The following is a 25,322-nucleotide window of genomic DNA, read 5'->3' on the forward strand; positions in this document are numbered from 1 at the left end:
AATATTTCAAATAAAAATATTATATTGTAATAAAATATTATAAGAAACATGTTTTCATACCTATAAATTCAATAATTGATATTCAATTTCCAGATTTCACTTACAAAATATTCAATACCTTTTAAAAATACGATGTATAATATTCAAGAGGTAACTTTTAGTTCATTTTATTTCAGTTCAAATATTCACTTCTATAAATTTAATGGTTTAAATTCAACAAGGACATTATAAAAAATAAAAGGAGTATGAGTAAAATGAGTAAGCCAGCTGGTGATCGCATAAACCTCACTCCTCTGATCCAGCGACAGACGTTCAGCAATCTTTAGCATCCTCAGAGCATTTGTCTCCCTATTTGTCAAAAGACAGTTTATGTGCATGTAACCACATTGGTCCGAGCAGGGCACGAGCCGGCGATACCGGCTGGCTTCCGTTAGATGAGGACAAATATAAATGACCAAAACATCATTTACTCATTTTACTCATACTCCTTTTATTACCTATAATGTCCAAGGCAATTATATTAATATGCTACTTTTGTGCCTTTACTTGCTTTTTTCTTGCCTGTTTACTGGGTTAAAAATCTTAAATTATTCCATCTCCACTTGCTGGAAAAGAGCAGCTGGCGATCTTCAATCTGCAATCTATTGCTTTTCCTGCAGTTCCTGGATGTAATGTTGAATTTTAACAGTAGAATTTAAACCATTGAATATATGGAAGTGAATATTTCATCTGAAGCAAAATGCTGAAAATGACTGAAATACTGAAAACTGAAAATTGCCTTTAGAATATTATACATCATATTTTTAAAGGGTATTGAATATTTTGTAAGTGAAATCTGGAAATAAAATATGAATTATTGAATTCATAAGTAAAAAAACGTGTTTGAAATATTTTTTGTTGAAATGTTCACAACTTAAATAAACAGCTATGTTAAATTTCAGGACCTAAAAATACAAACCCTGCAATTCAAGTCATTAAAATGCAAGAACTTGTTAATTCGGTGTATTATTTTTTTTTTCAGTTTGTGCTATTTAACAAGATTTTTAATTCAATACTTTTGGCATTGATTTTGTTCCATACATTTCACCTCATCAAAAAAAAAAAAAAAAAAAAATCTAAATAAAACTCTTTCTGTGTGCAAATATTTTTTTTAATCATTTTTTAAACTACGGTTGTTCTTTTTTCTTTTCTTGGAAATTTAAATGACAGAATGTCTTTTTTCTTTCCTTTAGCAATTTTTTTCTTTTCAGGCAAGATGGCACTAGGAAATTTTTATACACCCTATGTAAGTACTAAAATCTGTAATAAAGTTTTCTCTGGAGTAGTTTGGATTTTAACAAAATGTCTACGAACAAAATAAAAAAACAATATATTAAAGCAACCTGTTTCTCTTTATAGTGTGCTTTTGGTGTGCGGTTCATTCTACAACTAGAGTTCAGTAAGTGTCAATATAATTGTTTTTAAATCTTTATTTACAAAGCATGCGTTATTGTTTATCTAATAAAAGGCTTTTAAATCTTTTTTTGTTTTAATTCAGAGGTCAAACGACGGCAGAGGCAGAGCCCACTGTGTCAACTGCATCCACTGCTGGAACTTCAGAAACAACAGCTTTAACAACGGAGGCACCAACAACACTTCCTTCAACAGTGTCAACATCTTCAGAAACAACTGTATCTACAACCACAACTGAACCTACCACTACTACACCAGAGTCAACAACATCAGAGGCAACAACAACACTTCCCTCAACAACAGCACCAACATCTTCAGAAACAACAACTGCAGCTGAAACAACAACTACACCATCTATAACTACAACTGAGCCTTCTACTACATCAGCGTCGACAACAACAGAATCAACAACAGTTACTTCAACAACAGCGCAAACATCTTCAGAAACAACAACTGCAGCTGAAACAACAACTACACCATCCATAACTACAACTGAGACTTCTACTACATCAGCTTCAACAACAACAGAATCAACAACAACACTTCCCTCAACAACAGTGCCAACATCTTCAGAAACAACGACTGCAGCTGAAACAACAACTACACCATCTATAACTACAACTGAGCCTTCTACTACATCAGCGTCGACAACAACAGAATCAACAACAGTTACTTCAACAACAGCGCAAACATCTTCAGAAACAACAACTGCAGCTGAAACAACAACTACACCATCTATAACTACAACTGAGCCTTCTACTACATCAGCTTCGACAACAACAGAATCAACAACAACACTTACTTCAACAACAGTGCCAACATCTTCAGAAACAACAACTGCAGCTGAAACAACAACTACAACATCCATAACTACAACTGAGCCTTCTACTACATCAGCTTCAACAACAACAGAATCAACAACAGTGACTTCAACAACAGCGCAAACATCTTCAGAAACAACGACTGCAGCTGAAACAACAACTACAACATCTATAACCACAACTGAGCCTTCTACTACATCAGCTTTGACAACAACAGAATCAACAACACTTCCCTCAACAACAGCGCCAACATCTTCAGAAACAACGACTACAGCTGAAACAACAACTACAACATCTATAACTACAACTGAGCCTTCTACTACATCAGCTTTAACAACTACAGAATCAACAACAACGCTTACTTCAACAACAGCGCCAACATCTTCAGAAACAACAACTGCAGCTGAAACAACAACTACAACATCTATAACTACAACTGAGCCTTCTACTACATCAGCTTTGACAACAACAGAATCAACAACACTTCCCTCAACAACAGCGCCAACATCTTCAGAAACAACGACTACAGCTGAAACAACAACTACAACATCTATAACTACAACTGAACCTTCTACTACATCAGCTTCGACAACAACAGAATCAACAACAACACTTACTTCAACAACAGCGCCAACATCTTCAGAAACAACAACTGCAGCTGAAACAACAACTACAACATCCATAACTACAACTGAGCCTTCTACTACATCAGCTTCAACAACAACAGAATCAACAACAACACTTTCCTCAACAACAGTGCCAACATCTTCAGAAACAACGACTGCAGCTGAAACAACAACTACACCATCTATAACTACAACAGAGCCTTCTACAACATCAGCTTCCACAACAACAGAATCAACAACACTTCCCTCAACAACAGCGCCAACATCTTCAGAAACAACAACTGCAGCTGAAACAACAACTACAACATCCATAACTACAACTGAGCCTTCTACTACATCAGCTTCAACAACAACAGAATCAACAACAACACTTTCCTCAACAACAGTGCCAACATCTTCAGAAACAACGACTGCAGCTGAAACAACAACTACACCATCTATAACCACAACTGAGTCTTCTACTACATCAGCTTCAACAACTTCAGAATCAACAACACTTACTTCAACAACAGCACCAACATCTTCAGAAACAACAACTGCAGCTGAAACAACAACTACACCATCTATAACTACAACAGAGCCTTCTACAACATCAGCTTCAACAACTTCAGAATCAACAACAACACTTACTTCAACAACAGCGCCAACATCTTCAGAAACAACAACTGCAGCTGAAACAACAACTACAACATCTATAACCACAACTGAGCCTTCTACTACATCAGCTTCGACAACAACAGAATCAACAACATTTACTTCAACAACAGCGCCAACATCTTCAGAAACAACAACTGCAGCTGAAACAACAACTACAACATCTATAACCACAACTGAGCCTTCTACTACATCAGCTTCAACAACAACAGAATCAACAACAACACTTTCCTCAACAACAGTGCCAACATCTTCAGAAACAACGACTGCAGCTGAAACAACAACTACACCATCTATAACCACAACTGAGTCTTCTACTACATCAGCTTCAACAACTTCAGAATCAACAACAACACTTACTTCAACTACAGCGCCAACATCTTCAGAAACAACAACTGCAGCTGAAACAACAACTACACCATCTATAACTACAACAGAGCCTTCTACTACATCAGCTTTGACAACAACAGAATCAACAACAACACTTACTTCAACAACAGCACCAACATCTTCTGAAACAACAACTGAAGGTGAAACAACAACTACACCCTCTATAACCACAACTGAGCCTTCTACTACATCAGCTTCAACAACAACACAATCAACAACAACACTTTCCTCAACAACAGTGCCAACATCTTCAGAAACAACGACTGCAGCTGAAACAACAACTACATCATCTATAACCACAACTGAGCCTTCTACTACATCAGCTTCAACAACTACAGAATCAACAACAACACTTACTTCAACAACAGCGCCAATATCTTCAGAAACAACGACTGCAGCTGAAACAACAACTACAACATCCATAACTACAACAGAGCCTTCTACTACATCAGCTTCAACAACAACACAATCAACAACAACACTTTCCTCAACAACAGTGCCAACATCTTCAGAAACAACTACTGCAGCTGAAACAACAACTACGCTATCTATAACTACAACTGAGCCTTTGACTACATCAGCTTTGACAACAACAGAATCAACAACACTTACTTCAACAACAGCGCCAACATCTTCAGAAACAACGACTCCAGCTGAAACAACAACTACAACATCCATAACTACAACTGAGCCTTCTACTACATCAGCTTTAACAACAACAGAATCAACAACACTTACTTCAACAACAGCGCCAACATCTTCAGAAACAACGACTACAGCTGAAACAACAACTACAACATCCATAACTACAACTGAGCCTTCTACTACATCAGCTTCGACAACAACAGAATCAACAACACTTACTTCAACAACAGCGCCAACATCTTCAGAAACAACGACTGCAGCTGAAACAACAACTACAACATCTATAACCACAACTGAGCCCTCTACTACATCAGCTTCATCAACAACAGAATCAACAACACTTCCATCAACAACAGCGCCAACATCTTCAGAAACAACAACTGCAGTTGAAACAACAACTACACCTACTATAACTACAACTGAGCCTTCTACTACATCAGCTTCGACAACAACAGAATCAACAACCACACTTTCCTCAACAACAGCGCCAACATCTTCAGAAACAACGACTACAGCTGAAACAACAACTACAACATCTATAACTACAACTGAGACTTTTACTACATCAGCTTCGACAACTACAGAATCAACAACAACACTTACTTCAACAACAGCGCCAACATCTTCAGAAACAACAACTGCAGCTGAAACAACAACTACACCATCTATAACTACAACAGAGCCTTCTACTACATCAGCTTCGACAACAACAGAATCAACAACAACAATTACTTCAACAACACTGCCAACATCTTTAGAAACAACGACTGCAGCTGAAACAACAACTATAACATCTATAACCACAACTGAGCCTTCTACTACATCAGCTTCGACAACAACAGAATCAACAACCACACTTCCCTCAACAACAGCGCCAACATCTTCAGAAACAACGACTACAGCTGAAACAACAACTACACCATCTATAACTACAACTGAGCCTTTTACTACATCAGCTTCGACAACAACAGAATCAACAACAACGCTTCTCTCAACAACAGCGCCAACATCTTCAGAAACAACGACTGCAGCTGAAACAACATCTTCAACATCTATAACTACAACTGAGCCTTCTACTACATCAGCTTCGACAACAACAGAATCAACAACAACACTTACTTCAACAACAGTGCCAACATCTTCAGAAACAACAACTGCAGCTGAAACAACAACTACACCATCTATAACTACAACTGAGCCTTCTACTACATCAGCTTCGACAACAACAGAATCAACAACAACAGTTACTTCAACAACAGCGCCTACATCTTCAGAAACAACAACTGCAGCTGAAACAACAACTACACCATCTATAACTACAACTGAGCCTTCTACTACATCAGCTTCGACAACAACAGAATCAACAACAACACTTACTTCAACAACAGCGCCAACATCTTCAGAAACAACAACTGCAGCTGAAACAACAACTACATCATCTAAAACTACAACTGAGCCTTCTACTACATCAGCGTCGACAACAACAGAATCAACAACAACACTTCGCTCAACAACAGTGCCAACATCTTCAGAAACAACAACTGCAGCTGAAACAACAACTACACCATCTATAACTACAACAGAGCCGTCAACTACATCAGCTTCGACAACAACAGAATCAACAACAACACTTACTTCAACAACAGCGCCAACATCTTCAGAGACAACAACTGCAGCTGAAACTACAACTACATCATCTATAACTACAACTGAGCCTTCTACTACATCAGCTTTGACAACAACAGAAACAACAATAACACTTCCTTCAACAACAGTGTCAACATTTTCAGAAACAACTGCAGTTGAAACAACAACTACAGCATCCACGACTGAAACTTTCACTACTACACCAGCTTCAACAACAACAGAGACAACAACAACACTTACTTTAACAACAGCGACAACGTCTTCAGAAACAACAGCTCCAGCTGAAACAACAACTACACCATCTATAACAACAACTGAGCCTACAACTACATTAACTTTGACAACAACAGAAGCAACAACACTTACTTCAACAACAGTGTCAACATCTTCAGAAACAACTGCAGCTGAAACTACAACTACAGCATCCACAACTGAAACTTCCACTACTATAGCAGCTTCAACTACAACAGAGGCAACAACAACACTTTCTTCAACATCAACAGCTGAAACAACAACTACACCATCTACAACCACAACGGAACCTTCCACTACAACATCAACATCAACAACATCAGAGGTAACAACACTTGCTTCGACAACAGTCACGACATCTTCAGGAACAACAACTGCAGCTGAAACAACAACTACAGCATCCGCAACCACAACAGATCCTTCCACTTCTACATCAGCATCAACAACAACAGAGGCACCAACAACAACACTTCCTTCAACAACAACAGCCCAAACATCTTCAGTAACAACAACTGCAGCTGAAACAACAACAGAGACACTAACAACAACACTTCCTTTAACATCAACATCTTCAGGAACAACTACTGCTGAAACAACAACTAAACCATCTACAACCACAATTGAACCTTCCACTACTACATCAGCATCAACAACAACAGAGGCAAGAATGCTTACTTCAACAACAGCGCCAACATCATCAGAAACAACAACTGCAGCTGAAACAACAACTACATCATCTATAACCACAACTGAGCCTTCTACTACATCAGCTTCAACAACAACAGAAACACCAACAACAACACTTCCTTTGACATCAACACCCACATCTTCAGGAACAACTACACCATCTACAACCACAACAGAAAGTTCAACTACTACATCAGCTTCAACAACAACAGAGGCACCATCTACACCCACATCTTCAGGAACAACCACAGCTGAAACAACAACTACACCATCTACAACCACAAATGAACCTTCTACTACAACATCAACAACAACAGAGGCAACAACAACACTTACTTCAACAACAGTCCCTACATCTTCAGGAACAACAAATGGAGCTGAAACAACAACTACACCATCTATAACCACAACTGAGCCTTCTATATCAGCTTCAACAACAAAAGAGGCACCAACAACAACACTTTCTTCAACATCAACACCCACATCTTCAGAAACAACTACAGCTGAAACAACAACTACACCATCTCCAACCACAACTGACTATTCTACTACATCAGCTTCAACAACAACACTTCCTTTAACATCAACATCTTCAGGAACAACTACTGCTGAAACAACAACTACACCATCTACAACCACAATTGAACCTTCCACTACAACACCAGCTTCAACAACAACAGAGGCAACAACACTTCCTTCAACAATAGCCCCTACATCTTCAGGAACAACAACTGCCACTGAAACAACACCTACACCATCTACTACCACAATTGAACCTTCCACTACTACACCAGCTTCAACAACCACAAAGGCAACAACACTTACTTCAACAACAGCGCCAACATCATCAGAAACAACAACTACACCATCTATAACCACAACTGACCCTTCTACTAAATCAGCTTCAACAACAACAGAAACACCAACAACAACACTTCCCTTAACATCAACACCCACATCTTCAGGAACAACCACACCCTCTACAACTATAACAGAAAGTTCAACTACTACATCAGCATCAATAACAACAGAGGCGACAACACTTCCTTCAACAACAGTCGCTACATCTTCAGGAACAACAACTGCAGTTGAAATAACAACTACACCATCTACAACCACAATTGAACCTTCCACTAGTACACCAGCTTCAACAACAGAAGCAACAACAACAGTCCCTACATCTTCAGTAACAACAACTGCAGCTGAAACAACAACTACATCATCTATAACCACAACTGAAAGCTCAACTACTACATCAGCTTCAACAACAACAGAGGCACCAACAACAGCACTTCCTTCAACATCAACACAGACATCTTCAGGAACAACTACAGCTGAAACAACAACCATACCATCTACAACCACAAATGAACCTTTTACTACATCAGCTTTAACAACAACAGAGGCAACAACACTTGCTTCAACAACAGTCTCTACATCTTCAGGAACAACAGCTGCAGCTGAAACAACAACCACACCATCTATAACCACAACTGAGCCTTCTACTACATCAGCTTCAACAACAACACATGCTTTAACATCAGTGCCAACTTCTTTAGGAACAACAACTGCAGTTGAAACAAAAACTACACCATCTACAACCACAACCGAAGCTTCCACTACTACATCAGCATCAACAACAACAGAGGCAACTACAACACATGTTTCCACAACTGTGTCAACATCTTTAGAAACAACTGCAGCTGAAACAACGACAGCACCATCTACAACCACAACTAAACCATCCACTGCTACATCAGCTTTAGCAACAACAGAGGCAACAACAACACTTGCTTCGACAACAGTGCCAACTTCTTCTGGAACGACTGCAGCTGAAACAGCAACCACACCATCTCCAACCACACCCAAAGTTTTCACTACAACACCAGCTTCAACAACAACAGAGGTAACCACAACACTTGCTTCAGCAACAGTGCCAACTACTTCAGGGACAGCAGCTGCAGCTGAAACAACAACTGAACCTTCCACTTCTACATCAGCTTCAACAACAACACTTGCTTCAACAACTGTGCTAACATCTTTAGGAACAACTGCAGCTGAAACAACAACTACATCATCCACAACCCCAACTCTTTCTTACACTACTACATCAGCATCAACAACAACAGAGGCAACAACAACACTTGCTTCAACTACAGTGCCAACTACTTCAGAAACAACAACTACGCCCTCTACAACCACAGCTGAGCCTCCCACTACCACAACACCTTTAACATCAACGGAAGCAACAACAACACTTGCTTCAACAACTGTGCCAACATCATCAAGAACAACTGCAATTGAAACAACAACTACACCATTTACAACCACATCTGAACCTTCAACTACCACATCAGTTTCAATAACAACAGAGGCAACGACAGCACATGTTTCCACAATGGTGTCTTTAGGAACAACGGCAGCTGAAATAATAGCTACAGCATCTACAAACACAACTCATCTTTCTACTACAACAGTGCCAGCTACTTCAGGAACAACTACTGCTGCTGAAACAACAACTACACCATTTACAACCACAGCAGAGCCTTCCACAACTACATCAGCATCAACAACAACAGAAGCAACAACTACATCAGCTTCAACAACTGTGCCAACATCTTCAGTAACAACAACTGCAGCTGAAACAACAACTACACCATCTACAACCCTAACTCATCCTTCCACTACTACATCAGCATCAACAACAACCGAGACAACAACAACAACAACACTTGCTTCAACAACAGCGCCAACTACTTCAGGAACAACAACTGTAACTGAAACAACAATTACATCATCCACAATCCCAACTCATCCTTCCACATCTACATTGGCTTCAACAACAGAGGCAACAACAACACTTGTTTCAACAACTGTGCCAACTACTTCAGGAACAACAATTGCAGCTGAAACAACAACTACACCATTTACAACCACAACTGAGCCCTCCACTACTACATCAGCTTCAACAACAACCAAGACAACATCAACAGTGCCAACTACTTCAGGAACAACAACTGCAGCTGAAACAACAATTACATCATCCACAACCCCAACTCATCCTTCTACTACTACATTGGCTTTAGCAACAGAGGCAACAACACTTACTTCAACAACTGTGCCAACTACTTTAAGAATAACAACTGCTGCTGAAACAACAACTACGCCATTTACAACCACAACTGAGCCTTCCACTACTACATCAGCTTTAACGACAACATTTGCTTCAACATCTTTGCCCACTACTTCAGGAACAACAAGTGCAGCTGAAACAACAACTACATCTTCCACAACCCCAACTCATCCTTCTACTACTACATTGGCTTCAACAACATCACTTGCTTCAACAACTGTGCCAACATCTTCAGGATCAACAACTGCAGCTGAAACAACAACTACATCATCTACAACCTCAACTCATCCTTCCACTACTACATCAGCTTCAACAACAACTGAGACAACAACAACACTTGCTTCAACAACTGTGCCAACATCTTCAGGAACAACAACTGCCGCTGAAACAACAACTACATCATCCACAACCCCAACTCATCCTTCAACTACTACATCAGCAACAACTCTTGCTTCAACAATAGTGCCAACATCCTCAGGAACAACAACTGCAGCTGGAACAACAACTAAACCATCTACAAACCCAACTGAGCCTTTCACAACTACATCGGCAACAACAACACTTGCTTCAACAACAGTCCCAACGTCTTCAAGCACAAGCCTAACTGCAACTCAAACAACATCCACAGTTCAAGCAACTTCTGAAAATATGTTACCCACAACCCTAGCTGTTACCAGCACATCTCCTGCTGGTAATTCATTTTCAACTACAATCAAAACCACTTCCAGTCCAACAACAGGGGCAAACATGCATCCTGAATCTACAACTACATCAACAACTACAACAGGAATTTTAACAGGTCTCACCAATACAGTTGAATTTCCAATAGTGATTCCAGTAACAGCAGCTACAGTAGGTCAGAATGCAAATATGTCAAATTTAGAAACATCCACACTATCTACAATTCCAAGTCAAACATCAATTAAAACAACACCAGCAGAGATTCTAACAAGCAGTGCTACATCTATGAACGGTTCAACAACTATTCAATCAGATGTTTCAGGCATACCTAAAGCACTCACAACAAATGTGACTGGTAGTGCAACAGTCACAACCAAGCTGGTATTCTCATCCTTGTCTTCAGTGCCCCAGGAAAATCAAATTCTTGGTGCAATCAGCACTCTCCTGAACTCTAGAATGTCACACCTCAATGAATCTCTGACGATTGTCAATGTTACCTATCAGAGTAAGTTTCATAATTTTGATTTAAAATAATAATAATGACCAACAAATAAGTAATTAATCTCAGAATTAACCTGAGTGTTTCTTTTCATACAGACATCTCTAAAACTGCTTATGTTGTCATCTTGAATATTAACTTAAATAATATCAACATGTCTGAGGATCCTCAGCAGAGAAACAGCACATACCAATATGTCCAGGATGTTGTCAATAATGCGGTATGAATTTAGAATTTAACCTATTAAAAAGGGTTGGATCAATGGAATTCTTCTCAACAATTTAATAAATGATTTGATTTTCTCCTGCAGCTGAATACTCTTCTGAATGAACCCACTAGTGCACCTTTGCAACCCAAATCATCAAACTTCACGTAAGCAGTCAAGTGATTTTAAAATGATCTTTTTTTGGAACTCTCAAAAAATAAAATAAATTATTTGGATATATGGACTGAGCCGCCTTACAGATGGTATTTGTGTTTCCTGCAGGAGCACATTAAACCAAATTAATGGTTTTATGGTTTACACCTTCCCGGAAGGAGATGTTATCCAACCAGTCAGCTTCCTGAATGAGCTTCGTTCTCCAACAGGTTACTTAATATTTATGATTTAGTTTATAAATAAAATATTCTGGAAATCAATAAGGTTTTTTTATTTTTAATATTTATCACAGAATTGATCACTACAACGGTGATTCCTGAATCAACAGTGTCGTTCACTTTGGCTCCTGTAAAACTATTGTAAGTTATTATTATATTCTATTTAAAGAACTTCCAATCAAAAGTAAAGAAGTTATTTTATTTCAGTTTTACAAACTGAAAACATTTACAAACTGTTGTCAAAAAACATTTTATACCTTTTACAGATCTGGTTCAGCGGTGGTCACAAGCATGCTTCTGTTCAACTCCTCATCTCCAGTCCCCAGTGAAGCTCTGGTCCTCACTGCTGTCGACACTCTTCTTAACTCAAGAACACCCCAGCTCAATCAATCAGTGAAAATTGTGAATGTCACCTACGAGAGTAAGTTTCATATTTTGCATTATGAACACTTCAAGCACTGATTAATGTAGGTATTAACTGAAATAATTGATTGTTTCTTTGCCAACAGAACTCTCAGACACCTCATATGCCATCGTCTTTACATTCGATCTGCCCAATATCAGCATTCCCGAAGACCCTGTACTCAAAAACAAGAGCTACAATCAAGTGGAGAGTAATGTCAACAATGCAGTAAGCATTCTCCATTAACAAATTAAGCAGTTTGAGTCCAAAAATAAAAATAGAAATGTTAAGCACCATTGATTCAAAGCTAATTAGAAGAAAAAATCTTTGTAAAAGGGATCTTCTCCAGAGTTTAATAACTGGCTTTGTTTTCTTCTTTAGCTGAATACTCTTCTGAATGAACCTACCAGTGCACCTTTACAACCCAAATCAGCAAACTTCACGTAAGGAACATCCTGACTTCACAACCTTTTAGTTGTCTTTGTGCATTTTTGGATTTTAAAGCAGCCCAATAGAAAAAGGAATAAATACATTAATAATGTTCTCATTTTCATCTTACTTTTATTGTGGACTGAAGTCTTAAAAGAATGTCTTGTTTTAACTAAAGGAGCACATCTAACCAGATTGTGGGCATTATGGGATACACCTTCCAGGAGGAAGATGTCATCCAGCCAGTCAGCTTCCTAAATGAACTTCGTTTACTGACAGGTTTGTTAACCTTTTTGACTTGTGGTCATTTAACATTTTTAATCGATTTTTTTTCATTACTGTACATCACTAGCACTGAACATTTCTATTTCTGATTTTAGTAGTGACAACTACACCGGCCAGTACTACCGTGACTTCAGCAATCCCAATGTAAGGCTTTGTTAGATAATAATGAATAAAGTTACATTTCAAACCCATAACCCTCAACAATATTCATCACAAGTGGTGCTCTTTACAGATCTGGATTAGCGGTGGTCACAAGCAGGCTGTTGTTCAACTCCTCATCTCCAGTCCCCAGTGAAGCTCTGGTCCTCACTGCTGTCGACACTCTTCTTAACTCAAGAACACCCCAGCTCAATCAATCAGTGAAAATTGTGAATGTCACCTACGAGAGTAAGTTTCATATTTTGCATTATGAACACTTCAAACACTGATTAATGTAGGTATTAACTGAAATAATTGATTGTTTCTCTGCCAACAGAACTCTCAGACACCTCATATGCCATCGTCTTTACATTCGATCTGCCCAATATCAGCATTCCCGAAGACCCTGTACTCAAAAACAAGAGCTACAATCAAGTGGAGAGTAATGTCAACAATGCAGTAAGCATTCTCCATTAACAAATTAAGCAGTTTGAGTCCAAAAATAAAAATAGAAATGTTAAGCACCATTGATTCAAAGTTAATTAGAAGAAAAAATCTTTGTAAAAGGGATCTTCTCCAGAGTTTAACAACTGGCTTTGTTTTCTCCTTTAGCTGAATACTCTTCTGAATGAACCTACCAGTGCACCTTTACAACCCAAATCAGCAAACTTCACGTAAGGAACATCCTGACTTCACAACCTTTTAGTTGTCTTTGTGCATTTTTGGATTTTAAAGCAGCCCAACAGATAAAGGAATAAATACATTAATAATGTTCTCATTTTCATCTTACTTTTATTGTGGACTGAAGTCTTAAAAGAATGTCTTGTTTTAACTTAAGGAGCACATCTAACCAGATTGTGGGCATTATGGGATACACCTTCCAGGATCAAGATGTCATCCAGCCAGTCAGCTTCCTAAATGAACTTCGTTTACTGACAGGTTTGTTAACCTTTTTGACTTGTGGTCATTTAACATTTTTAATCGATTTTTTTTCATTACTGTACATCACTAGCACTGAACATTTCTATTTCTGATTTTAGTAGTGACAACTACACCGGCCAGTACTACCGTGACTTCAGCAATCCCAATGTAAGGCTTTGTTAGATAATAATGAATAAAGTTACATTTCAAACCCATAACCCTCAACAATATTCATCACAAGTGGTGCTCTTTACAGATCTGGATTAGCGGTGGTCACAAGCAGGCTGTTGTTCAACTCCTCATCTCCAGTCCCCAGTGAAGCTCTGGTCCTCACTGCTGTCGACACTCTTCTTAACTCAAGAACACCCCAGCTCAATCAATCAGTGAAAATTGTGAATGTCACCTACGAGAGTAAGTTTCATATTTTGCATTATGAACACTTCAAGCACTGATTAATGTAGGTATTAACTGAAATAATTGATTGTTTCTCTGCCAACAGAACTCTCAGACACCTCATATGCCATCGTCTTTACATTCGATCTGCCCAATATCAGCATTCCCGAAGACCCTGTACTCAAAAACAAGAGCTACAATCAAGTGGAGAGTAATGTCAACAATGCAGTAAGCATTCTCCATTAACAAATTAAGCAGTTTGAGTCCAAAAATAAAAATAGAAATGTTAAGCACCATTGATTCATAGCTAATTAGAAGAAAAAATCTTTGTAAAAGGGATCTTCTCCAGAGTTTAACAACTGGCTTTGTTTTCTCCTTTAGCTGAATACTCTTATGAATGAACCTACCAGTGCACCTTTACAACCCAAATCAGCAAACTTCACGTAAGGAACATCCTGACTTCACAACCTTTTAGTTGTCTTTGTGCATTTTTGGATTTTAAAGCAGCCCAACAGATAAAGGAATAAATACATTAATAATGTTCTCATTTTCATCTTACTTTTATTGTGGACTGAAGTCTTAAAAGAATGTCTTGTTTTAACTTAAGGAGCACATCTAACCAGATTGTGGGCATTATGGGATACACCTTCCAGGATCAAGATGTCATCCAGCCAGTCAGCTTCCTAAATGAACTTCGTTTACTGACAGGTTTGTTAACCTTTTTGACTTGTGGTCATTTAACATTTTTAATCGATTTTTTTTCATTACTGTACATCACTAGCACTGAACATTTCTATTTCTAATTTTAGTAGTGACAACTACACCGGCCAGTACTACCGTGACTTCAGCAATCCCAATGTAAGGCTTTGTTAGATAATAATGAATAAAGTTACATTTCAAACCCATAACCCTCAACAATATTCATCACAAGTGGTGCTCTTTACAGATCTGGATTAGCGGTGGTCACAAGCAGGCTGTTGTTCAACTCCTCATCTCCAGTCCCCAGTGAAGCTCTGGTCCTCACTGCTGTCGACACTCTTCTTAACTCAAGAACACCCCAGCTCAATCAAACAGTGAAAATTGTGAATGTCACCTACGAGAGTAAGTTTCATATTTTGCATTATGAACACTTCAAGCACTGATTAATGTAGGTATTAACTGAAATAATTGATTGTTTCTTTGCCAACAGAACTCTCAGACACCTCATATGCCATCGTCTTTACATTCGATCTGCCCAATATCAGCATTCCCGAAGACCCTGTACTCAAAAACAAGAGCTACAATCAAGTGGAGAGTAATGTCAACAATGCAGTAAGCATTCTCCATTAACAAATTAAGCAGTTTGAGTCCAAAAATAAAAATAGAAATGTTAAGCACCATTGATTCAAAGCTAATTAGAAGAAAAAATCTTTGTAAAAGGGATCTTCTCCAGAGTTTAACAACTGGCTTTGTTTTCTCCTTTAGCTGAATACTCTTCTGAATGAACCTACCAGTGCACCTTTACAACCCAAATCAGCAAACTTCACGTAAGGAACATCCTGACTTCACAACCTTTTAGTTGTCTTTGTGCATTTTTGGATTTTAAAGCAGCCCAACAGATAAAGGAATAAATACATTAATAATGTTCTCATTTTCATCTTACTTTTATTGTGGACTGAAGTCTTAAAAGAATGTCTTGTTTTAACTTAAGGAGCACATCTAACCAGATTGTGGGCATTATGGGATACACCTTCCAGGATCAAGATGTCATCCAGCCAGTCAGCTTCCTAAATGAACTTCGTTTACTGACAGGTTTGTTAACCTTTTTGACTTGTGGTCATTTAACATTTTTAATCGATTTTTTTTCATTACTGTACATCACTAGCACTGAACATTTCTATTTCTAATTTTAGTAGTGACAACTACACCGGCCAGTACTACCGTGACTTCAGCAATCCCAATGTAAGGCTTTGTTAGATAATAATGAATAAAGTTACATTTCAAACCCATAACCCTCAACAATATTCATCACAAGTGGTGCTCTTTACAGATCTGGATTAGCGGTGGTCACAAGCAGGCTGTTGTTCAACTCCTCATCTCCAGTCCCCAGTGAAGCTCTGGTCCTCACTGCTGTCGACACTCTTCTTAACTCAAGAACACCCCAGCTCAATCAATCAGTGAAAATTGTGAATGTCACCTACGAGAGTAAGTTTCATATTTTGCATTATGAACACTTCAAGCACTGATTAATGTAGGTATTAACTGAAATAATTGATTGTTTCTCTGCCAACAGAACTCTCAGACACCTCATATGCCATCGTCTTTACATTCGATCTGCCCAATATCAGCATTCCCGAAGACCCTGTACTCAAAAACAAGAGCTACAATCAAGTGGAGAGTAATGTCAACAATGCAGTAAGCATTCTCCATTAACAAATTAAGCAGTTTGAGTCCAAAAATAAAAATAGAAATGTTAAGCACCATTGATTCAAAGCTAAGAAGAAGAAAAAATCCTAATAAAAAGGATTTTCTCCAGAGTTTAACAACTGGCTTTGTTTTCTACTTTAGCTGAATACTCTTCTGAATGAACCTACCAGTGCACCTTTACAACCCAAATCAGCAAACTTCACGTAAGGAACATCCTGACTTCACAACCTTTTAGTAGTCTTTGTGCATTTTTGGATTTTAAAGCAGCCCAACAGATAAAGGAATAAATACATTAATAATGTTCTCATTTTCATCTTACTTTTATTGTGGACTGAAGTCTTAAAAGAATGTCTTGTTTTAACTAAAGGAGCACATCTAACCAGATTGTGGGCATTATGGGATACACCTTCCAGGATCAAGATGTCATCCAGCCAGTCAGCTTCCTAAATGAACTTCGTTTACTGACAGGTTTGTTAACCTTTTTGACTTGTGGTCATTTAACATTTTTAATCGATTTTTTTTCATTACTGTACATCACTAGCACTGAACATTTCTATTTCTGATTTTAGTAGTGACAACTACACCGGCCAGTACTACCGTGACTTCAGCAATCCCAATGTAAGGCTTTGTTAGATAATAATGAATAAAGTTACATTTCAAACCCATAACCCTCAACAATATTCATCACAAGTGGTGCTCTTTACAGATCTGGATTAGCGGTGGTCACAAGCAGGCTGTTGTTCAACTCCTCATCTCCAGTCCCCAGTGAAGCTCTGGTCCTCACTGCTGTCGACACTCTTCTTAACTCAAGAACACCCCAGCTCAATCAATCAGTGAAAATTGTGAATGTCACCTACGAGAGTAAGTTTCATATTTTGCATTATGAACACTTCAAGCACTGATTAATGTAGGTATTAACTGAAATAATTGATTGTTTCTCTGCCAACAGAACTCTCAGACACCTCATATGCCATCGTCTTTACATTCGATCTGCCCAATATCAGCATTCCCGAAGACCCTGTACTCAAAAACAAGAGCTACAATCAAGTGGAGAGTAATGTCAACAATGCAGTAAGCATTCTCCATTAACAAATTAAGCAGTTTGAGTCCAAAAATAAAAATAGAAATGTTAAGCACCATTGATTCAAAGCTAAGAAGAAGAAAAAATCCTAATAAAAAGGATTTTCTCCAGAGTTTAACAACTGGCTTTTTTTTCTACTTTAGCTGAATACTCTTCTGAATGAACCTACCAGTGCACCTTTACAACCCAAATCAGCAAACTTCACGTAAGGAACATCCTGACTTCACAACCTTTTAGTAGTCTTTGTGCATTTTTGGATTTTAAAGCAGCCCAACAGATAAAGGAATAAATACATTAATAATGTTCTCATTTTCATCTTACTTTTATTGTGGACTGAAGTCTTAAAAGAATGTCTTGTTTTAACTAAAGGAGCACATCTAACCAGATTGTGGGCATTATGGGATACACCTTCCAGGATCAAGATGTCATCCAGCCAGTCAGCTTCCTAAATGAACTTCGTTTACTGACAGGTTTGTTAACCTTTTTGACTTGTGGTCATTTAACATTTTTAATCGATTTTTTTTCATTACTGTACATCACTAGCACTGAACATTTCTATTTCTGATTTTAGTAGTGACAACTACACCGGCCAGTACTACCGTGACTTCAGCAATCCCAATGTAAGGCTTTGTTAGATAATAATGAATAAAGTTACATTTCAAACCCATAACCCTCAACAATATTCATCACAAGTGGTGCTCTTTACAGATCTGGATTAGCGGTGGTCACAAGCAGGCTGTTGTTCAACTCCTCATCTCCAGTCCCCAGTGAAGCTCTGGTCCTCACTGCTGTCGACACTCTTCTTAACTCAAGAACACCCCAGCTCAATCAATCAGTGAAAATTGTGAATGTCACCTACGAGAGTAAGTTTCATATTTTGCATTATGAACACTTCAAGCACTGATTAATGTAGGTATTAACTGAAATAATTGATTGTTTCTCTGCCAACAGAACTCTCAGACACCTCATATGCCATCGTCTTTACATTCGATCTGCCCAATATCAGCATTCCCGAAGACCCTGTACTCAAAAACAAGAGCTACAATCAAGTGGAGAGTAATGTCAACAATGCAGTAAGCATTCTCCATTAACAAATTAAGCAGTTTGAGTCCAAAAATAAAAATAGAAATGTTAAGCACCATTGATTCAAAGCTAATTAGAAGAAAAAATCTTTGTAAAAGGGATCTTCTCCAGAGTTTAACAACTGGCTTTGTTTTCTCCTTTAGCTGAATACTCTTCTGAATGAACCTACCAGTGCACCTTTACAACCCAAATCAGCAAACTTCACGTAAGGAACATCCTGACTTCACAACCTTTTAGTTGTCTTTGTGCATTTTTGGATTTTAAAGCAGCCCAACAGATAAAGGAATAAATACATTAATAATGTTCTCATTTTCATCTTACTTTTATTGTGGACTGAAGTCTTAAAAGAATGTCTTGTTTTAACTTAAGGAGCACATCTAACCAGATTGTGGGCATTATGGGATACACCTTCCAGGATCAAGATGTCATCCAGCCAGTCAGCTTCCTAAATGAACTTCGTTTACTGACAGGTTTGTTAACCTTTTTGACTTGTGGTCATTTAACATTTTTAATCGATTTTTTTTCATTACTGTACATCACTAGCACTGAACATTTCTATTTCTGATTTTAGTAGTGACAACTACACCGGCCAGTACTACCGTGACTTCAGCAATCCCAATGTAAGGCTTTGTTAGATAATAATGAATAAAGTTACATTTCAAACCCATAACCCTCAACAATATTCATCACAAGTGGTGCTCTTTACAGATCTGGATTAGCGGTGGTCACAAGCAGGCTGTTGTTCAACTCCTCATCTCCAGTCCCCAGTGAAGCTCTGGTCCTCACTGCTGTCGACACTCTTCTTAACTCAAGAACACCCCAGCTCAATCAATCAGTGAAAATTGTGAATGTCACCTACGAGAGTAAGTTTCATATTTTGCATTATGAACACTTCAAGCACTGATTAATGTAGGTATTAACTGAAATAATTGATTGTTTCTCTGCCAACAGAACTCTCAGACACCTCATATGCCATCGTCTTTACATTCGATCTGCCCAATATCAGCATTCCCGAAGACCCTGTACTCAAAAACAAGAGCTACAATCAAGTGGAGAGTAATGTCAACAATGCAGTAAGCATTCTCCATTAACAAATTAAGCAGTTTGAGTCCAAAAATAAAAATAGAAATGTTAAGCACCATTGATTCAAAGCTAAGAAGAAGAAAAAATCCTAATAAAAAGGATTTTCTCCAGAGTTTAACAACTGGCTTTGTTTTCTACTTTAGCTGAATACTCTTCTGAATGAACCTACCAGTGCACCTTTACAACCCAAATCAGCAAACTTCACGTAAGGAACATCCTGACTTCACAACCTTTTAGTAGTCTTTGTGCATTTTTGGATTTTAAAGCAGCCCAACAGATAAAGGAATAAATACATTAATAATGTTCTCATTTTCATCTTACTTTTATTGTGGACTGAAGTCTTAAAAGAATGTCTTGTTTTAACTAAAGGAGCACATCTAACCAGATTGTGGGCATTATGGGATACACCTTCCAGGATCAAGATGTCATCCAGCCAGTCAGCTTCCTAAATGAACTTCGTTTACTGACAGGTTTGTTAACCTTTTTGACTTGTGGTCATTTAACATTTTTAATCGATTTTTTTTCATTACTGTACATCACTAGCACTGAACATTTCTATTTCTGATTTTAGTAGTGACAACTACACCGGCCAGTACTACCGTGACTTCAGCAATCCCAATGTAAGGCTTTGTTAGATAATAATGAATAAAGTTACATTTCAAACCCATAACCCTCAACAATATTCATCACAAGTGGTGCTCTTTACAGATCTGGATTAGCGGTGGTCACAAGCAGGCTGTTGTTCAACTCCTCATCTCCAGTCCCCAGTGAAGCTCTGGTCCTCACTGCTGTCGACACTCTTCTTAACTCAAGAACACCCCAGCTCAATCAATCAGTGAAAATTGTGAATGTCACCTACGAGAGTAAGTTTCATATTTTGCATTATGAACACTTCAAGCACTGATTAATGTAGGTATTAACTGAAATAATTGATTGTTTCTCTGCCAACAGAACTCTCAGACACCTCATATGCCATCGTCTTTACATTCGATCTGCCCAATATCAGCATTCCCGAAGACCCTGTACTCAAAAACAAGAGCTACAATCAAGTGGAGAGTAATGTCAACAATGCAGTAAGCATTCTCCATTAACAAATTAAGCAGTTTGAGTCCAAAAATAAAAATAGAAATGTTAAGCACCATTGATTCAAAGCTAAGAAGAAGAAAAAATCCTAATAAAAAGGATTTTCTCCAGAGTTTAACAACTGGCTTTGTTTTCTACTTTAGCTGAATACTCTTCTGAATGAACCTACCAGTGCACCTTTACAACCCAAATCAGCAAACTTCACGTAAGGAACATCCTGACTTCACAACCTTTTAGTAGTCTTTGTGCATTTTTGGATTTTAAAGCAGCCCAACAGATAAAGGAATAAATACATTAATAATGTTCTCATTTTCATCTTACTTTTATTGTGGACTGAAGTCTTAAAAGAATGTCTTGTTTTAACTAAAGGAGCACATCTAACCAGATTGTGGGCATTATGGGATACACCTTCCAGGATCAAGATGTCATCCAGCCAGTCAGCTTCCTAAATGAACTTCGTTTACTGACAGGTTTGTTAACCTTTTTGACTTGTGGTCATTTAACATTTTTAATCGATTTTTTTTCATTACTGTACATCACTAGCACTGAACATTTCTATTTCTGATTTTAGTAGTGACTACTACACCGGCCAGTACTACCGTGACTTCAGCAATCCCAATGTAAGGCTTTGTTAGATAATAATGAATAAAGTTACATTTCAAACCCATAACCCTCAACAATATTCATCACAAGTGGTGCTCTTTACAGATCTGGATTAGCGGTGGTCACAAGCAGGCTGTTGTTCAACTCCTCATCTCCAGTCCCCAGTGAAGCTCTGGTCCTCACTGCTGTCGACACTCTTCTTAACTCAAGAACACCCCAGCTCAATCAATCAGTGAAAATTGTGAATGTCACCTACGAGAGTAAGTTTCATATTTTGCATTATGAACACTTCAAGCACTGATTAATGTAGGTATTAACTGAAATAATTGATTGTTTCTTTGCCAACAGAACTCTCAGACACCTCATATGCCATCGTCTTTACATTCGATCTGCCCAATATCAGCATTCCCGAAGACCCTGTACTCAAAAACAAGAGCTACAATCAAGTGGAGAGTAATGTCAACAATGCAGTAAGCATTCTCCATTAACAAATTAAGCAGTTTGAGTCCAAAAATAAAAATAGAAATGTTAAGCACCATTGATTCAAAGCTAATTAGAAGAAAAAATCTTTGTAAAAGGGATCTTCTCCAGAGTTTAATAACTGGCTTTGTTTTCTTCTTTAGCTGAATACTCTTCTGAATGAACCTACCAGTGCACCTTTACAACCCAAATCAGCAAACTTCACGTAAGGAACATCCTGACTTCACAACCTTTTAGTTGTCTTTGTGCATTTTTGGATTTTAAAGCAGCCCAATAGATAAAGGAATAAATACATTAATAATGTTCTCATTTTCATCTTACTTTTATTGTGGACTGAAGTCTTAAAAGAATGTCTTGTTTTAACTAAAGGAGCACATCTAACCAGATTGTGGGCATTATGGGATACACCTTCCAGGATCAAGATGTCATCCAGCCAGTCAGCTTCCTAAATGAACTTCGTTTACTGACAGGTTTGTTAACCTTTTTGACTTGTGGTCATTTAACATTTTTAATCGATTTTTTTTCATTACTGTACATCACTAGCACTGAACATTTCTATTTCTGATTTTAGTAGTGACAACTACACCGGCCAGTACTACCGTGACTTCAGCAATCCCAATGTAAGGCTTTGTTAGATAATAATGAATAAAGTTACATTTCAAACCCATAACCCTCAACAATATTCATCACAAGTGGTGCTCTTTACAGATCTGGATTAGCGGTGGTCACAAGCAGGCTGTTGTTCAACTCCTCATCTCCAGTCCCCAGTGAAGCTCTGGTCCTCACTGCTGTCGACACTCTTCTTAACTCAAGAACACCCCAGCTCAATCAATCAGTGAAAATTGTGAATGTCACCTACGAGAGTAAGTTTCATATTTTGCATTATGAACACTTCAAACACTGATTAATGTAGGTATTAACTGAAATAATTGATTGTTTCTCTGCCAACAGAACTCTCAGACACCTCATATGCCATCGTCTTTACATTCGATCTGCCCAATATCAGCATTCCCGAAGACCCTGTACTCAAAAACAAGAGCTACAATCAAGTGGAGAGTAATGTCAACAATGCAGTAAGCATTCTCCATTAACAAATTAAGCAGTTTGAGTCCAAAAATAAAAATAGAAATGTTAAGCACCATTGATTCAAAGCTAAGAAGAAGAAAAAATCCTAATAAAAAGGATTTTCTCCAGAGTTTAACAACTGGCTTTTTTTTCTACTTTAGCTGAATACTCTTCTGAATGAACCTACCAGTGCACCTTTACAACCCAAATCAGCAAACTTCACGTAAGGAACATCCTGACTTCACAACCTTTTAGTAGTCTTTGTGCATTTTTGGATTTTAAAGCAGCCCAACAGATAAAGGAATAAATACATTAATAATGTTCTCATTTTCATCTTACTTTTATTGTGGACTGAAGTCTTAAAAGAATGTCTTGTTTTAACTAAAGGAGCACATCTAACCAGATTGTGGGCATTATGGGATACACCTTCCAGGATCAAGATGTCATCCAGCCAGTCAGCTTCCTAAATGAACTTCGTTTACTGACAGGTTTGTTAACCTTTTTGACTTGTGGTCATTTAACATTTTTAATCGATTTTTTTTCATTACTGTACATCACTAGCACTGAACATTTCTATTTCTGATTTTAGTAGTGACAACTACACCGGCCAGTACTACCGTGACTTCAGCAATCCCAATGTAAGGCTTTGTTAGATAATAATGAATAAAGTTACATTTCAAACCCATAACCCTCAACAATATTCATCACAAGTGGTGCTCTTTACAGATCTGGATTAGCGGTGGTCACAAGCAGGCTGTTGTTCAACTCCTCATCTCCAGTCCCCAGTGAAGCTCTGGTCCTCACTGCTGTCGACACTCTTCTTAACTCAAGAACACCCCAGCTCAATCAATCAGTGAAAATTGTGAATGTCACCTACGAGAGTAAGTTTCATATTTTGCATTATGAACACTTCAAGCACTGATTAATGTAGGTATTAACTGAAATAATTGATTGTTTCTTTGCCAACAGAACTCTCAGACACCTCATATGCCATCGTCTTTACATTCGATCTGCCCAATATCAGCATTCCCGAAGACCCTGTACTCAAAAACAAGAGCTACAATCAAGTGGAGAGTAATGTCAACAATGCAGTAAGCATTCTCCATTAACAAATTAAGCAGTTTGAGTCCAAAAATAAAAATAGAAATGTTAAGCACCATTGATTCAAAGCTAATTAGAAGAAAAAATCTTTGTAAAAGGGATCTTCTCCAGAGTTTAACAACTGGCTTTGTTTTCTCCTTTAGCTGAATACTCTTCTGAATGAACCTACCAGTGCACCTTTACAACCCAAATCAGCAAACTTCACGTAAGGAACATCCTGACTTCACAACCTTTTAGTTGTCTTTGTGCATTTTTGGATTTTAAAGCAGCCCAACAGATAAAGGAATAAATACATTAATAATGTTCTCATTTTCATCTTACTTTTATTGTGGACTGAAGTCTTAAAAGAATGTCTTGTTTTAACTTAAGGAGCACATCTAACCAGATTGTGGGCATTATGGGATACACCTTCCAGGATCAAGATGTCATCCAGCCAGTCAGCTTCCTAAATGAACTTCGTTTACTGACAGGTTTGTTAACCTTTTTGACTTGTGGTCATTTAACATTTTTAATCGATTTTTTTTCATTACTGTACATCACTAGCACTGAACATTTCTATTTCTGATTTTAGTAGTGACAACTACACCGGCCAGTACTACCGTGACTTCAGCAATCCCAATGTAAGGCTTTGTTAGATAATAATGAATAAAGTTACATTTCAAACCCATAACCCTCAACAATATT

General features: G+C 37.9%; 1 protein-coding gene across 1 annotated transcript in view; it reads left to right on the top strand.

Annotated features, from left to right (window-relative positions):
• wu:fc34e06 overlaps window positions 1-25,322 on the top strand; it is an 83,521-nt gene that overhangs the window by 48,726 nt on the left and 9,473 nt on the right. Inside the window, exons 47-111 of the mRNA XM_073953148.1 lie at window positions 6,475-11,493; window positions 11,586-11,707; window positions 11,798-11,859; window positions 11,975-12,075; window positions 12,159-12,225; window positions 12,351-12,505; window positions 12,594-12,715; window positions 12,869-12,930; window positions 13,095-13,195; window positions 13,297-13,345; window positions 13,434-13,588; window positions 13,677-13,798; window positions 13,952-14,013; window positions 14,178-14,278; window positions 14,380-14,428; window positions 14,517-14,671; window positions 14,760-14,881; window positions 15,035-15,096; window positions 15,261-15,361; window positions 15,463-15,511; window positions 15,600-15,754; window positions 15,843-15,964; window positions 16,118-16,179; window positions 16,344-16,444; window positions 16,546-16,594; window positions 16,683-16,837; window positions 16,926-17,047; window positions 17,201-17,262; window positions 17,427-17,527; window positions 17,629-17,677; window positions 17,766-17,920; window positions 18,009-18,130; window positions 18,284-18,345; window positions 18,510-18,610; window positions 18,712-18,760; window positions 18,849-19,003; window positions 19,092-19,213; window positions 19,367-19,428; window positions 19,593-19,693; window positions 19,795-19,843; window positions 19,932-20,086; window positions 20,175-20,296; window positions 20,450-20,511; window positions 20,676-20,776; window positions 20,878-20,926; window positions 21,015-21,169; window positions 21,258-21,379; window positions 21,533-21,594; window positions 21,759-21,859; window positions 21,961-22,009; window positions 22,098-22,252; window positions 22,341-22,462; window positions 22,616-22,677; window positions 22,842-22,942; window positions 23,044-23,092; window positions 23,181-23,335; window positions 23,424-23,545; window positions 23,699-23,760; window positions 23,925-24,025; window positions 24,127-24,175; window positions 24,264-24,418; window positions 24,507-24,628; window positions 24,782-24,843; window positions 25,008-25,108; window positions 25,210-25,258. Coding sequence (XP_073809249.1) covers window positions 6,475-11,493; window positions 11,586-11,707; window positions 11,798-11,859; window positions 11,975-12,075; window positions 12,159-12,225; window positions 12,351-12,505; window positions 12,594-12,715; window positions 12,869-12,930; window positions 13,095-13,195; window positions 13,297-13,345; window positions 13,434-13,588; window positions 13,677-13,798; window positions 13,952-14,013; window positions 14,178-14,278; window positions 14,380-14,428; window positions 14,517-14,671; window positions 14,760-14,881; window positions 15,035-15,096; window positions 15,261-15,361; window positions 15,463-15,511; window positions 15,600-15,754; window positions 15,843-15,964; window positions 16,118-16,179; window positions 16,344-16,444; window positions 16,546-16,594; window positions 16,683-16,837; window positions 16,926-17,047; window positions 17,201-17,262; window positions 17,427-17,527; window positions 17,629-17,677; window positions 17,766-17,920; window positions 18,009-18,130; window positions 18,284-18,345; window positions 18,510-18,610; window positions 18,712-18,760; window positions 18,849-19,003; window positions 19,092-19,213; window positions 19,367-19,428; window positions 19,593-19,693; window positions 19,795-19,843; window positions 19,932-20,086; window positions 20,175-20,296; window positions 20,450-20,511; window positions 20,676-20,776; window positions 20,878-20,926; window positions 21,015-21,169; window positions 21,258-21,379; window positions 21,533-21,594; window positions 21,759-21,859; window positions 21,961-22,009; window positions 22,098-22,252; window positions 22,341-22,462; window positions 22,616-22,677; window positions 22,842-22,942; window positions 23,044-23,092; window positions 23,181-23,335; window positions 23,424-23,545; window positions 23,699-23,760; window positions 23,925-24,025; window positions 24,127-24,175; window positions 24,264-24,418; window positions 24,507-24,628; window positions 24,782-24,843; window positions 25,008-25,108; window positions 25,210-25,258 — 11,239 coding nt within the window. The remainder of the gene's footprint in view (window positions 1-6,474; window positions 11,494-11,585; window positions 11,708-11,797; window positions 11,860-11,974; window positions 12,076-12,158; window positions 12,226-12,350; window positions 12,506-12,593; window positions 12,716-12,868; window positions 12,931-13,094; window positions 13,196-13,296; window positions 13,346-13,433; window positions 13,589-13,676; window positions 13,799-13,951; window positions 14,014-14,177; window positions 14,279-14,379; window positions 14,429-14,516; window positions 14,672-14,759; window positions 14,882-15,034; window positions 15,097-15,260; window positions 15,362-15,462; window positions 15,512-15,599; window positions 15,755-15,842; window positions 15,965-16,117; window positions 16,180-16,343; window positions 16,445-16,545; window positions 16,595-16,682; window positions 16,838-16,925; window positions 17,048-17,200; window positions 17,263-17,426; window positions 17,528-17,628; window positions 17,678-17,765; window positions 17,921-18,008; window positions 18,131-18,283; window positions 18,346-18,509; window positions 18,611-18,711; window positions 18,761-18,848; window positions 19,004-19,091; window positions 19,214-19,366; window positions 19,429-19,592; window positions 19,694-19,794; window positions 19,844-19,931; window positions 20,087-20,174; window positions 20,297-20,449; window positions 20,512-20,675; window positions 20,777-20,877; window positions 20,927-21,014; window positions 21,170-21,257; window positions 21,380-21,532; window positions 21,595-21,758; window positions 21,860-21,960; window positions 22,010-22,097; window positions 22,253-22,340; window positions 22,463-22,615; window positions 22,678-22,841; window positions 22,943-23,043; window positions 23,093-23,180; window positions 23,336-23,423; window positions 23,546-23,698; window positions 23,761-23,924; window positions 24,026-24,126; window positions 24,176-24,263; window positions 24,419-24,506; window positions 24,629-24,781; window positions 24,844-25,007; window positions 25,109-25,209; window positions 25,259-25,322) is intronic.

Source organism: Danio rerio, chromosome 1 (genome assembly GCF_049306965.1).
Source record: "Danio rerio strain Tuebingen ecotype United States chromosome 1, GRCz12tu, whole genome shotgun sequence".
NCBI lineage: Eukaryota > Metazoa > Chordata > Actinopteri > Cypriniformes > Danionidae > Danio > Danio rerio.